We start from the raw sequence: 13,026 nt of genomic DNA on the forward strand, positions 1-13,026 counted from the left end.
AGCAATGGATGGTTTACCTATTTTAGTAGGAAAATCATGAATACCATTTCATACCATGTTTCTTTTCTAGTAAATTTTGTTTTATGTTCAGTTCATCCGATGGCAATCCAGAGTAGTAGTAAATCAAGTTTCTTTCGAGGGAAAGTATACTGCACTAAAAATAAAAAAAAAAACCGGTAAACCAGACACTTAACTTTTTAAAAAAGATAATTTTAAGACATGGTAAATGTCACAAAAGGTATCTTAGTCGAATGGTAAGTTTATTTATATAAAAAATAATTTGTTAATAATAAATTACAAACTAATAAGAATTATTCAATGTAATCCAAGCCTTCAGGAATATTAAATTGTTTATTGAGATCATTTTCCGAGATGTTAAATTTACTTCTGCACCAACTCCGTATAGCAAAAATATTGTCCATCCATATATTAGCTAGATCCTTGTTCCTCTAACAAAACATTATACGTATGATAAATGTAAAATAGTAGTTTTCTCGTCAATTTGAATAAAATTTAATATATTATTATGTATTTTATTAAATAGAATATACAAAAATCAAAATTATTATTAAGCAAAATTGTCACTTGATATTTATGAGAAAAACTAAATTATTAATTATTAGATTTATTTTAATGCTGTACCTGTGCTTTCTGTTTCATTTCTTCAATTGCTTCTGGATTGAAACTATTGAATTTGGCAATTTGATTCTTAATTTCTTGTTCCTCTTTCTTTAAGCGTTTCACTTCCTCTAATAAGTTTCTCTTCTCTTCTGTATCATTCTTTAATTTCTATGTAATAGATGATAATTATAAGATATTATAGTTTATGAATATATGAACCTAGTAAATTAATATATAATGTTAAATTTTTACATCACCTTTTCTTTTTCTATCTCTTCTTTTAGCTTTTGAAGCTTAAATTCTGCTTCAACTATCTTTTTACTCGTGTCAGCTATTTTGCGTTCTGTTGCAGCAATAGTTTCTCTGTAGAAAATTATGTCTTAAGTATTTTTTTTCTCATGGTTTGAACATAATATGTGATTGTCGTGGAATATTACCCTGGAAATTTCCAATAGTATATGGAATTACCAATTTTTTCAGATTTTACTAAACCATCATCCACCAATGCTTGTAGTACATCTGGGACAGTTTGCGCCACAATTTTCTTTTCCTTTGATGCAATCTTTTCAATTTCCTTTAGCGTAAAGAATTCTTTTTTTTCATGAAATATTTGTATCATTCTCAAACGTTTCTCATCGAGAGAAACACCTTTTTTCTTAGACATGGTATCTATGTATCTACAATATTACAAAGATCATTAAATAATTAAACAAAATTGTATGTATATTTAGTGATGCTGCTATGAAACAGTTTCTTCTACATTTGGATGAAACATCTGCACTGGGAAGGAAGTTTATAATTCAAGATCTGGATGAGAGACATTTATTTATCTCTGCTGATATATTGGAAACTTTGCAAGCAAAAGTAGACGATCTAATGGATCAGATATCGTTTACATTGGTGGAAAAATAAATGTGAACGAAGAAAACGTAAAAATTTGCTCTTTAAGATTTTTAATATTTTAAATACATAAAATGGCTCGAGAATCTGGTAGAATAAAGGATGCATTTCAAAAGAGAATCCTTGATGATGCTGCTCGTAAACGTAGGCAAAAGAAAGCTCTGGAAGCATTGGAACAAGATAATTTTCACGATGATCCACATGCCGATTTAGGTACGCCATGAAAATACACCTATCCTAAATATTTTACATAATTGACATTACATTCTTATTTTAGTGATGAGCAAAAAGGTACCAAAATTTCAAGAGACGCTAGACAATAGAGGTGGTAGTAGAAAAAAGAAAACCCGTTCTGCAGAATATTACAAGCAACGCTTTCGTAAAACTTTTGCTCAGCTTGTCGAAGAAGATCTTAATGTGAATCCTAATCCGCCAAATTATACCTGCGCTCAGGTACCACCATCTCGATTTCCCGAGAGGCATTTTTGCGCAGTATGTGGTTTTCCCAGTAATTACACATGTATACCTTGTGGTGCCAGATATTGTTGCATAAAATGTTTAGGTACGCATCTAGATACGAGGTGTATGAAATGGACAGTTTAAGAATTGGCGCAATTTACGTTGAAATAAACACAAATTATTTCTTTCACCGATCTCTCAAAATCTATAGTCACACTCTGTGACATCTGCCAACAGGTTGTTTAGAAAATATAAGATGCGCTATATTTGATGAAATATAATTGATAAAAATAAAATAGAATAATGTGCGACTGTAAAAATCGTGTGACTTTTGTGTTTAAAATTTGACATCTATTATCCGAATTATAAATAATTCTAAATTATACAATTTGTTTTTTTTTTTTGTCCAAATTCACTACATATAAAGTATTATTTAATTACAAAAAATAACTCTTAAATAAACTTACATGAATTTATAACGTAACAAATATTTGAACTGAAGATAATATATAATACAACTGTAATCAAAGTCACATGTGATGTTTACATGCGGTATCTTTCATCCAATCTTATTATAAACTTTTCATAACAAAGCTCTCTTTTTAGTTGCACTTTTTGCACTTAATCGCACCGCGCATTGAAAATTGAAGATTAAAGATGTGAATTTGACGAAGTAAAATTTTTTTATTCCGATTGGTCAAATTAGAAAAGGACTACAAAGTCGCTGATTTCTGATTGGTGGTTCCACCATCTAAATTAAAAAGTATTGATGATTCCACCAATGGCTATCGGCAGTCACGTTGAGCCTATAGCGGACGAGGCACCCTGTTGGGCACTTACGTCAATGGTTGGGCACATCTATGTTTACCACTACGTTTATGGTCTATGCTGTGTACATGGCAGAGCACTCTGACGGCGGCGAAGGCAAGGCATATATAACGGAATGGTATCGTGACGAGGGCGGACGGACGCAACGCAACGGAAGCTTTGGCAAACATATAGTCGATATACGTGAACGGTATTTTTGCTTATCGGGAGAAGATACGCTCTGTCGTCTTATGTGCGGTCACCGTGCGTTTTCGCGTTATCATTGCATTCGCTGTATAGGTTATAATGGCGCGCGCGTAAGATCGGGCTAATAACCGTTTCTAAAGAGAGAGAGAGAGAGAGAGAGAGAGAGAGAGAGAGAGAGAGAGAGAGAGAGAGAGAGAGAGAGAGAGAGAGAGAAAGAAAAAAATATATGTGCACGGCTAATATATCGATCCTTTGTTATTTTCACGCGAAACGTGCACGCGAGCGAGTAGAGTGACAGTACGGGAGAAAGAAAGAGAGAAAGAGAGAAACAGAGAGAGCGACAGAGAAAGAAGCAGAGTGAGGTTAGACGCGATTTTTTTTTTCTTTTATAAAACAGCTAATTTCAAGGTTGCGCGCGCGCGAGATTTATATTTTACAAACTTGACGTTCACGAGGCTTCAGAGTTGCCTGAAATTATTCGCGATATGGTCAGGCTTATCTCGTGACACTCACGTCAGCTGTCGGTGAACAATCACCACTCATAATCTACTTTTCATATGTCAACAATTCGATTCGAGAATTGCTTTTCATCAGAGACACATAACTTATTTATTATGGAGTATCGCCGGCGTGTAAGAGCGCGAAAATTAAACTAGCGTTTCCTCCGAACACTAAACGAAATATTTTTATATATATTATAAAATATATTGTAAAATTTATAATTATATATTATCACAATATATAATTATATATATGCGTAAAATAATTTTCAAACACCTACGATAAAAGATAAAAGAGCATCCGTAGGTTCCATAATATAATGCAAAAGCACGACGTTTGAGATTTATTGTATAATCCTTCATTGTTATTTGAAATTGTTATTTGATCACCGATACGTTATTATATATATCTATCGCGATAATTGCTGACTCAAAATTTATACTAGGATGCAAAAATCGATTAGAGCGATAGATAAAGAGATAACAGAAAGATAGAGAAGAAAAAAATAGATTTGTAGAACAGGGTGATTAAAGAGTGGAAAAGCACCGCTTCGAAAATTTCGTCCTAAATTATAACAATAAAATAATGAAATTAAATAATTAAAACCGTGTTAATTTCGAGATTAATGTAATATTACGATAATATACCCGCGATAAAAGACCTCTCGCATCGATCGCGTTTTTCTCTTTCTCTCTTTATCGTTGAAGTCACGGAAAAGGAAAAAAAAAATATATTGTATAACGTATTAATATAAATTCGAAATATCATAAATTATTTTCGCACATTTGTGGTATCGGATTGCGCGTTTGACGGAAGTGCACCGCCGAAACTCCCGACGTGATCTACGAGAAACGCGCGACTATTTAATTGCAGAGGTAATTGTTGCCGCATCTTCCGCTATTAATTATGACGACCCTAGAATCAGATGAGGGCCATCTCGATAAGCTGCCACATGTGGAATGGGACAATACGACCTCCGGATTGCCCGGGTGTATGTTTCCTGATGGACTGAATCCTCTGGAATGTCAGATGGCTGGCCATCCCTTTGATGGTCATAGACACACTATTGGTAAGGGCAATCGGTAAAGTTTTCGCACATTCCATTTGTGCAAGATATTTAAAAGTATATTATAAATTGAGTATGCATATATTTTTTAAAGAAAGAAACAATTATTATATATAATTACTGACACAAGTTCAAAATTTATAAAATATATTATTAATATAAAATGTAATAATTAATATAAGTTGTTAAGAGTGTGTTTTCAAGAATATAAATTTTTTTATTCTCGATATGTTAAGATTAAAATTAAGATCTTTTATATTCAGAATTTAAAATGTAAAAAATAATTAAAATATTTTTCTCTCTTTTTTTTTTATGGAAATGTGTTTTTCTCTCTTTTTTTATGAATATGTAAAATAATAAGAGATAACACATTATGTCACAATATTTTAAATAAAAAATGAATTTGAAAATTCAGAATTTTCCGAATATTGATATGATTGATTTAATCTGTTGGTTTAAAGCATAAACAGAGAAGTGTATTTTACTCTGTTGATTGTAAAAGACAAACATATAGAAACATTAATATTTTATATCAGTCGAATGTAATTACAATTATTACACATTTTTCAATATTTAATATTTATCAATATAATATATTAATATTTGTTTATATATGTATTTGACAAAGTTATAAAGGATCGTGTACACTTTTGCAGGCATGTTAGTATGCAGACAAACTGGACATATACTGAAACCAGCGACTAAAGCAATCCTCGGGGAAAGAGAAATTGCATTCTACGAGTACTTGAAGAATTCTCATGATCCCATGATAGTGCAACTAAAAAAATTCGTTCCACGTTATTTTGGCACGACAGAACTACGAGTCTTTAACAAACGTAAGGATTTTTCTACAATCCAAACACGATACAATATCTGTGACTAATATATGTTTAACTTTATCTCTTTTTTTCTCAAAGTTTTTTTCTTATATACAATGTATATAATGTAAATAATATAAAACATTAATAAACATAACTGAATTATTTAAAATGTACTATTAAGATTATAATAATTGATCACTTACTTTTTTATCTTGATTTAATATTTAACTGTACCCAATCGTTACATTTAATAATTACTAATCAATTTGTTTGACGACAGGCACGAAGTTTCTCAAGCTTAGGGATATCACGGAGGGCATGGCAGAGCCATGTGTGATGGATATCAAGATTGGCCGTCGCACGTGGGATCCTTTAGCCACGAAAGAGAAGAAGGCAACGGAAGAACTCAAGTATGCCGAATCGAAGCGTGCTTATGGTTTTTGTATAACCGGTTTTCAAGTATATTGTCTCTCCACTGGACGATTAAAAAAATTTGACAGAGATTATGGCAAGAAACTTGATGCCAAGGGCGTCGTAGAAGGTATCTGCTTTAGAGTTTTAGGAGACATACAAAGTCGATAAGAAAAAAAAAGAGAATATCCGTCTGTCACCCGATGCAAATGAATCCAAGATTTACAAATACTAAAAGTCTATTTCAGGACATAGGGAGTAGTGAGTTTTCTTAAATCGAGATAGCACGTTGTCCGCCTCCGATTCGAGCATGGCTAAGGCTAAGTTCTTTAACTCACTGGTGATCGATCGGAAATCAAAATTAGTGTACTTTCCAATTTGCAAATACTACACGAACGAAAGGAATTTTTACTCTGGAACTTTGATAGGATTTATTAGTAATTTTGTACATCTTTTTAAAAATTTGAAATAATTACGCGCATTCCATGATCTTTTCGTACATTGTATAATTTTTTCTTATTGTATAGGTTAAATCATATTATTATATTAAGCGATAATAATTCCACGTCAATGTTCTAGAGCGAAAAGTATCCAGTAGTAAATTAGACGTTAGTTTGGACGCATTAGTGAAAAGAAAAATCTTTACGATGTGTTCTATGACTTAGTGATAAGAAACTGTTAAGTTTTATTTATTCCAAAACCGCGTTAAAAATCTTCTTCTTATCCTCACGCAGCACTGAAAACTTTCTTGAACATAATACCTGAGAGGCCAGCCTATCGGCAGTTGATCTTCGAACTTCTGTCATTCTTGGGGAGAATCATGCTGTTCTTCCGCATACAACGGGCATATCGCTTTTACTCCAGTTCACTTTTGGTCGCCTACGATGCCCGAAAATTACGGCAGTGTTGTCGTTTTGACAACGAAGATTCCAACGATCAGATAGACTCCAGAGTTAAGTCTACCTACTCTCCGTCAACAAGTCGTACCAGTTCAGGCACAAATGTATCCGAGCAACCTCCGTTAATCGGGTCCGTTTCCAACACGGGGACGAAGAGAAATTGGATAGAGGCGCAAAGAAGTAGACCGCTACTCAAAAGGAGCGTCAGTCTCAGCGGGCCCATGCCAATAGCGCGTGAGCAGATATTGAATGGAAGCGGATTTTATAGTTCAGATTTCAAGATAAACCGCCTGTGTCGATCCTGTCCGAGCCAATTTTCGTTTCCATGCACGAACAACGTCACGATTAAGGATATCCGTAACATAGAAAACAAGTGCAATTGGATCAGAGTGAACATGATCGACTTTACTCATGTCTTCCCTGCAGACGACTCCGATTTGGATTTCAATTATTTGGAAGGTATCGAGAACTTGATCAAGCTTTTAAGTACGTTCGTCAAGCGTGTTCGAAAACGTGAGCAAGGCAACTCGTGCGCAACTATCGCGCAATAAAGTTTTCTTATCAAAGGATGATGTATTATTCGTGGTGATGTTTTCGGAAGCGAACGGACAAGATTAATTCAGCTGAAGAGTAGAATTGGCGATGTGTCGGCCTTATTACCGGATGATAGAAAGTAGAATAATCAATAGCGCCAATAAGACCTCTAACAACGACAATCGTCAAGCTGAAAGAGAGATAGAGATAGAGAGAGAGAGAGAGAGAGAGAGAGAGAGAGAGAGAGAGAGGACGCTGTTCACCAAGGAAGGCTATTACGAGAAAAGCGATTAGCGAGGTGAGCTTTTGGGAGAAAGAGGTGACTGAAGAAACATGAAAGTTATCGAATGTAAACGGGTAAAATACCCAAGAGACGGAAATTTTATATGAATTTGCAGCGACGTGTTTCTCTCGAAGGTTGGATTTCAGCAACAATTACTCGATACAGAGACAAGTATCGTGAAAAGAAGACTTTTCTGCCGAATTTAAAGAGGCAGCTCTTCAACCAATCAAACACACGATCGTTTCTGAATCTAAACGGATTCCAAAGAGAGAACGTCTTCTCTAAAATACAATAATTAAGACTTTTATACTTTGCCAAAAAAAAAAAAAAAAAAAACTAACATATTGTATAAAGCATCTAAAAATTTCGTACACAAGTTTTCTTTACATTTGTCGTATTATTAAAAAAAATTCAGAGCCGATAAAAAAAGATTGAGATACACCTCATTATTCGAGTTCATACTGTTACGACAATAAGTCGCACTTTATGAACACTACTGCGATGATAAAAATTTCTCTAAAATGATGTTACTTTATTACTGATTTTGCCGTGTCACAGATATTTATATTGTACGTATTACATGAAAGTGCAGAAATTATTGTAAGTATAACAGCAATAAATCATTATGATGTAAAGTGAATGAATTATTGAACGCTATTAATTATCGAACTATTGATTCTTGCGTTAATAAAATGAAATCTATGGAAAACAATAAGAATTTTTCTTCTTAGTTACATTTACATAAAAAAATCATTACTAATATAACTATTTGTAATTTAATATTCTGTATATGTATATATGTGCTTACTTTCTTCGATGAAAAAATTTAATCCCTAATTATGTTTCTATGATTTTATCAACATAAAATATAATTATCCATCATCCTCTTAAGAATGATAAAACGCGATAATTATCTCGATAATAATTTCTAATAATATTGTTTATCTCCTACAGCCGTTTTCGCGCGAAGGATGCATCAAGCATATACAGACAAGCTCTCGTGTTGTATAATATTTTATTCGCCATTCACTCGTAAACAGTTTTTACAGATCGTCGCCGATTGGCGTGCGCGACCGAATTTCAACCGCGATAATAATTAATAATAATTTGTTTAATCTCTCGTATAACACTTATAATAACGCGCAGGTACACGTTGTTCCTGTACGCGTGCGTGTGTAGGTGTATGTATATAAGAATGCGCAGACACACGTATGTACGCGCAGACACATGTATATACATATATAGATTGCTCACGATCATCGTTCGCATTTTTCTCCCTTTCTGTTACATTTTTTTTTCTTCTTTTACTTATTTACGGTCACTTTGCTAATGTTTTCTTGTCTTCAATTTGGGTTAGTGATTTAATCGAGGACTGTGCGTGTGATTGAAACTATATTTGACGTACACTGTGTATTTTCGTATGTCTAACTACGAATCGAAGGAGAAGGGAATTACTTTCACAGCTTGAATCTTGTTAGTTTGTCCATAATTTTACCGATGAAAAAAAAAAGAAAAAATGTCGAATTTAGAATCCAAAATAATAAGGCAAAGTTTTACTTTTATTACAAACTGATAGTAATGGAATCGTCACAATAAAATGAAAGAAAAAAAAATTAATCGGTTACAATCGCGATTGTATGCATATATAATTAACGTTATATCAAGCGCAACGAGTTTACAATCAGATCGGATGATCTGACGTAATTAAAAATAAAATAGTGTAATAAACGCGAATAAATTGGTTTCCTTTGCCCGATGCCACATGTCGGGAAACGCGCAATTAGATAATGAAACAAGAACGCGACAATAACGAGATAATAATATAAGTAGCCCTATATCACATAATAAACGCAAGGCGCAACAATAAATATTGCAAGACGCATTAAATAGCTAAGTGTGTAACGCAATAATTCCGTAAAAAACAACGGATCTTGTTAGTATATATACGATAAAATATGCATCATGCTAGACTAATAATTGTTATACAATGTAATCGGAACAGACACTCTCTCTCTCTCTCTCTCCCACACATACACAAACGCGCATTCTTTTTCATTCTTAATTACATAGGTATAATTACAAAGCGATTCGATCGAACGATTATAAGTTTGTTCGTGTATTTCGTTCGCGTCTCGTTCCCCGGATTCACTCTCACAAAATAAACGAAGAAAACCTTGATAAGGGGACAAACCGCTTCGCTATTCGTGGCAAATGGCAATAACAACGAGAGATGCGATACGCGCATTTATGGAAAAAAAGAAAAAAAAAAAAACAAAAAGAAAGCTTTCTCTGCTCCTTATCGATCACTCGAGTTTCCTTCCGCGTTCGCATCTTCGCACATATGTTTCCTTTACGCACATCATAATATAATTAGACTCGCTTCAACATTATAATTAACGATTATTTCGTCGACAATTACTTTAGTTGCTTTATTTAGCTGCTACTTTCATTTAGGTCGATATTTTTAACGTATATAACTATATAAATACAGTAGGCATTCGTCATGTATTTACAAATCGATCATCGCATTTCCCTCTTCTTTTTCGCTCTCTTTCTCTCTCTCTCTCTCTCTCTCTCTCATTCTCATTTCTATTTTCTTGCATCGCAACTCTCTCGTTTTCTAGAGCACTCGCTTTATTTCTCTCCTTTTTCTTCGACAATTTCGACGGCGAAAGAGCGGATCATTGTCATTAAATTAGCCATTATTAAATTAAAGCCGTATCACCGACATCATCCCCCCCTCCCCCCTCTCACACACACATTTTCAGTCTTATAAACCTCAATTATCTGATTACATTAATGACTTAAACGATCTTTAACGCGTAATTTTAAGTAAATGTATCGATATATAAGTGCTTTATAAAATCAACACGTATGGTGATTGTTATCTCCCCAATATTTGGATAATAATACAATATAAAATAAGGAAATAAGAGCGTTATTAATAGGGTAAACGCGGGTAAGATGGTCATAGTTTTTTAAAATGCAAAAAACGTACTTTTATTTTTGTTATTTTTTAATAGTGTTTGGTATGTTATCTTCACTGAAACTTAAATTACGTAATATTATCGAAATTGAAAGGAAAATATTTTATAGAAATTTTATATTATCAAAATAGTACAACGTAAGCATTGGCCATCTTGCTCAACTTTTAAGGATAAGATGACCATAGTGGACGTAAAGATGTTATAGTATTTATAAAAAAATAGTGAAAACGAAAATAAATATTATAGGTCATATAACAATTCACATATTGATATATTATAATCGATTATAACAGTTTTTAATGGACAAATGAAAAACTTTGCAGGTAGTCAAAAATATAAAAATATGATATAAGATTCACAATATCGTTATTTCGAACAATGTATGCACCTAAACTACCGATAAATATCGATTATCTTTGATAATGATTAAAAAAGCGCGCTATGTAGCGATTATTGAAAAAATTACCATCATACCCTAGTTTACCCTAATTCGCGCCGTCCGAATTGTTCGAAATATACATTATTATTCGTAGGTACGATGACAAATTAAATATCTGTACCGTCGAGATCGTGTGCATCACGCGAAACCGATATCAGCAACGTCGACCCCCAAGCCCAAGACGCTGTCGACGGACGACGGAGTCGCGCGTGCGTGCGTGCGTGCGTGCGTGCGTGCGTTGAGAGATTCATCTGAATACGCTGGCTAAATATGCCCGACAAAAGCCCGGCTACGAAATTGACGAATTACGACGGTAAAGTCGAACAATTGCGGGCCTGGCCCACGCTAAATTAGGGCTCTTTGCGCGGCGAACATCGCCGGACATCGCCGGCTTGCCGAGGCTCGTTCTCTCACCGGATTTCGATCTTATTAGCGCTCTGAAAGGAAGGAGATCTCTCTCGGACAATGGCGGGTCCGAGAGAGTGAATCGGGGTTCGTCACGGGCCGTTGTTCATCGAATCAATGGATATAAATGATCCAATTGGATCACCGTAAAACGGATTCAAATGTCAAATTTCCTTCGCTATGAGCAACTCGACGATAACGTGCCATTGTAACTTCATTCGGAAGAGAGAACGCCTAGATCCTTTTAAATTTATCATATATCCTATATACAGGGTGTTTCTAAAGTTATTATCTATTTTGGTGAAATTTGATACGTATTTTTTTAAAATTGTTGTACTGGCATAATCGTGTCCACTGTTGTACAAATTTATGTCTCCCTCTTTTAAAAAAGGCAGGTTTTTTACATATTGTTACCTCTTTTCCGAGATGCTGATTGGTTGTCTCGATGTCAAGTGCGTTATTGCGACTTGCTTTGCGCGTGTCGTCTGTAGCTGTCAAATTTTGACAGTTCATGTGACAACTTGTAAAAAAATTAAATTAAAGAAAAGTCAAAAAAATAGTTAAAGAAAACGAACAAGCGAAAAAGAGAGACAAAAAAAGGGTACATATATTATATGTATATTTAATATGTAATTTACATATATGTGTAATTAATAGAAAAAAGAAGAGATGGAAGAAAGAAGGAAAAGGGATATAATATTAAATAAAGAAAAAGAGAGAGAAAGAAAGAAAAAGAAAAAAAGAATGCTTTCTTAAAGCCAACCGTATATAAATATTAAAATTAAATATTCAAAAATCAATTAGCATCGCGGAAAAGAAACTTTAACATGGACAATAATAATAACCATACAACACAATATAATAAACATACATAAAATAAATGGCGCGAGCCTAAAATGTTTTAGTATTTATAAATATTCAATTGCTCGTGTTTCACGAAATAGTTGATTGCTTTAAGATTTATAGATATTGAAGTAATAATTAAATTAAGTGTCCGTAAAATATGTATTTTGTTTAAATATATAAATTTTTCATGTCGTAAAAGTATTTTTTTTTTAATAATTCCTATTATTTCGCAAAATATTCACTTTAAGAACACCCTGTACATTCTTTCTTTTATTTTTAGTATCTAGAGACTTACTATCCAATTTTGAGATCTCTGAAGAAAAAAAATATTGCTTTAACGTAATACTTGGAAAATTTCGTATATACAAATATCTAACAGTATACATCCATGAAGAGAAACATCTTTATTTTGAGATGCATATGCACATATTTTGCAAGGTAGAATCCTCAACACACTTTAAATCACATGGAGAACGCTTTTGGATTCTACGCCGCAAGATATCTCAAAATAAAGGCTATTGGTAAGATGTTATCTTTAATAGATATTTACTCAAGTAATTTATAAAATATATATTTAAAATAGTATATCGAATATTTTATATCGAGAGATCTGTATCTTATTGGCCAAATCGGAAACGAGATATCGTCCCAAAATAATTCAAACACACATCTCGTTACATTCTTAATTTCAATCGCATTTCTATCAACTCGCAAACCATCCGCTCTCTCGCCCACGTGGCGTGTTATCCTAACACAATGTTGGAATAAATGTTTGCGTATACCTGCTACAGATATCTTCGGAGAGCTCACTTAAAGGCGAGTATACGATGGAAGAAAATT

General features: G+C 33.5%; 4 protein-coding genes across 8 annotated transcripts; 3 read left to right on the forward strand and 1 right to left on the reverse strand.

The window, feature by feature from the left end:
- Window positions 1-116: 116 nt before the first annotated feature.
- Window positions 117-1,533, forward strand: Tfb5 (transcription factor B5). The gene is made up of 2 exons (XM_072910789.1): window positions 117-254; window positions 1,353-1,533. Exons 1-2 carry the CDS (start codon window positions 220-222, stop codon window positions 1,531-1,533), a joined length of 216 nt encoding a protein of 71 aa, XP_072766890.1. The 5' UTR covers window positions 117-219.
- Window positions 244-2,596, reverse strand: LOC140676098 (meiotic nuclear division protein 1 homolog). Its single transcript, XM_072910784.1, has 5 exons — window positions 2,448-2,596; window positions 1,059-1,298; window positions 879-984; window positions 643-789; window positions 244-449 (listed from the first exon to the last, which is right to left on the reverse strand). Exons 2-5 carry the CDS (start codon window positions 1,283-1,285, stop codon window positions 312-314), a joined length of 618 nt encoding a protein of 205 aa, XP_072766885.1. The 5' UTR covers window positions 1,286-1,298; window positions 2,448-2,596; the 3' UTR covers window positions 244-311.
- LOC140676099 (zinc finger HIT domain-containing protein 1) lies at window positions 1,596-2,170 on the forward strand. The gene is made up of 2 exons (XM_072910785.1): window positions 1,596-1,734; window positions 1,799-2,170. The coding sequence occupies exons 1-2, from the start codon at window positions 1,596-1,598 to the stop codon at window positions 2,122-2,124; spliced, it is 465 nt and encodes a 154-aa protein (XP_072766886.1). The 3' UTR covers window positions 2,125-2,170.
- A 297-nt stretch (window positions 2,597-2,893) lies between the features above and the next one.
- Ipk2 (Inositol phosphate kinase 2) lies at window positions 2,894-8,149 on the forward strand. 5 transcript variants are annotated; one of them, XM_072910779.1, is made up of 5 exons: window positions 2,894-2,998; window positions 4,369-4,564; window positions 5,218-5,397; window positions 5,663-5,923; window positions 6,528-8,149. In XM_072910779.1, the coding sequence occupies exons 2-5, from the start codon at window positions 4,402-4,404 to the stop codon at window positions 7,241-7,243; spliced, it is 1,320 nt and encodes a 439-aa protein (XP_072766880.1). In that variant the 5' UTR covers window positions 2,894-2,998; window positions 4,369-4,401; the 3' UTR covers window positions 7,244-8,149. The 5 variants fall into 5 exon arrangements, with proteins under 5 accessions (XP_072766880.1, XP_072766882.1, XP_072766884.1 ...); XM_072910781.1 differs by having other exon boundaries at window positions 2,909-3,104; XM_072910783.1 differs by having other exon boundaries at window positions 2,909-3,051.
- The last annotated feature ends 4,877 nt before the right edge of the window (window positions 8,150-13,026 follow it).

Source organism: Anoplolepis gracilipes, chromosome 2 (assembly GCF_047496725.1).
Source record: "Anoplolepis gracilipes chromosome 2, ASM4749672v1, whole genome shotgun sequence".
In the NCBI taxonomy this organism is placed as follows: Eukaryota; Metazoa; Arthropoda; class Insecta; order Hymenoptera; family Formicidae; genus Anoplolepis; species Anoplolepis gracilipes.

Coding starts and splice junctions, on each gene's coding strand:
- LOC140676099 (XM_072910785.1), top strand. CDS start 1,596: ATGGCTCGAGAATCTGGTAGAATAAAGGATGCATTTCAAAAGAGAATC. Junction 1,735..1,798: donor TGATCCACATGCCGATTTAG/GTACGCCATGAA, acceptor TTCTTATTTTAG/TGATGAGCAAAAAGGTACCA.
- LOC140676098 (XM_072910784.1), bottom strand. CDS start 1,285: ATGTCTAAGAAAAAAGGTGTTTCTCTCGATGAGAAACGTTTGAGAATG. Junction 790..878: donor AAGAGATAGAAAAAGAAAAG/GTGATGTAAAAA, acceptor TCTATTACATAG/AAATTAAAGAATGATACAGA. Junction 450..642: donor AAATGAAACAGAAAGCACAG/GTACAGCATTAA, acceptor ATGTTTTGTTAG/AGGAACAAGGATCTAGCTAA.
- Ipk2 (XM_072910779.1), top strand. CDS start 4,402: ATGACGACCCTAGAATCAGATGAGGGCCATCTCGATAAGCTGCCACAT. Junction 4,565..5,217: donor TGGTCATAGACACACTATTG/GTAAGGGCAATC, acceptor ACACTTTTGCAG/GCATGTTAGTATGCAGACAA. Junction 5,398..5,662: donor ACTACGAGTCTTTAACAAAC/GTAAGGATTTTT, acceptor GTTTGACGACAG/GCACGAAGTTTCTCAAGCTT.
- Tfb5 (XM_072910789.1), top strand. CDS start 220: ATGGTAAATGTCACAAAAGGTATCTTAGTCGAATG. Junction 255..1,352: donor AAAGGTATCTTAGTCGAATG/GTAAGTTTATTT, acceptor ATGTATATTTAG/TGATGCTGCTATGAAACAGT.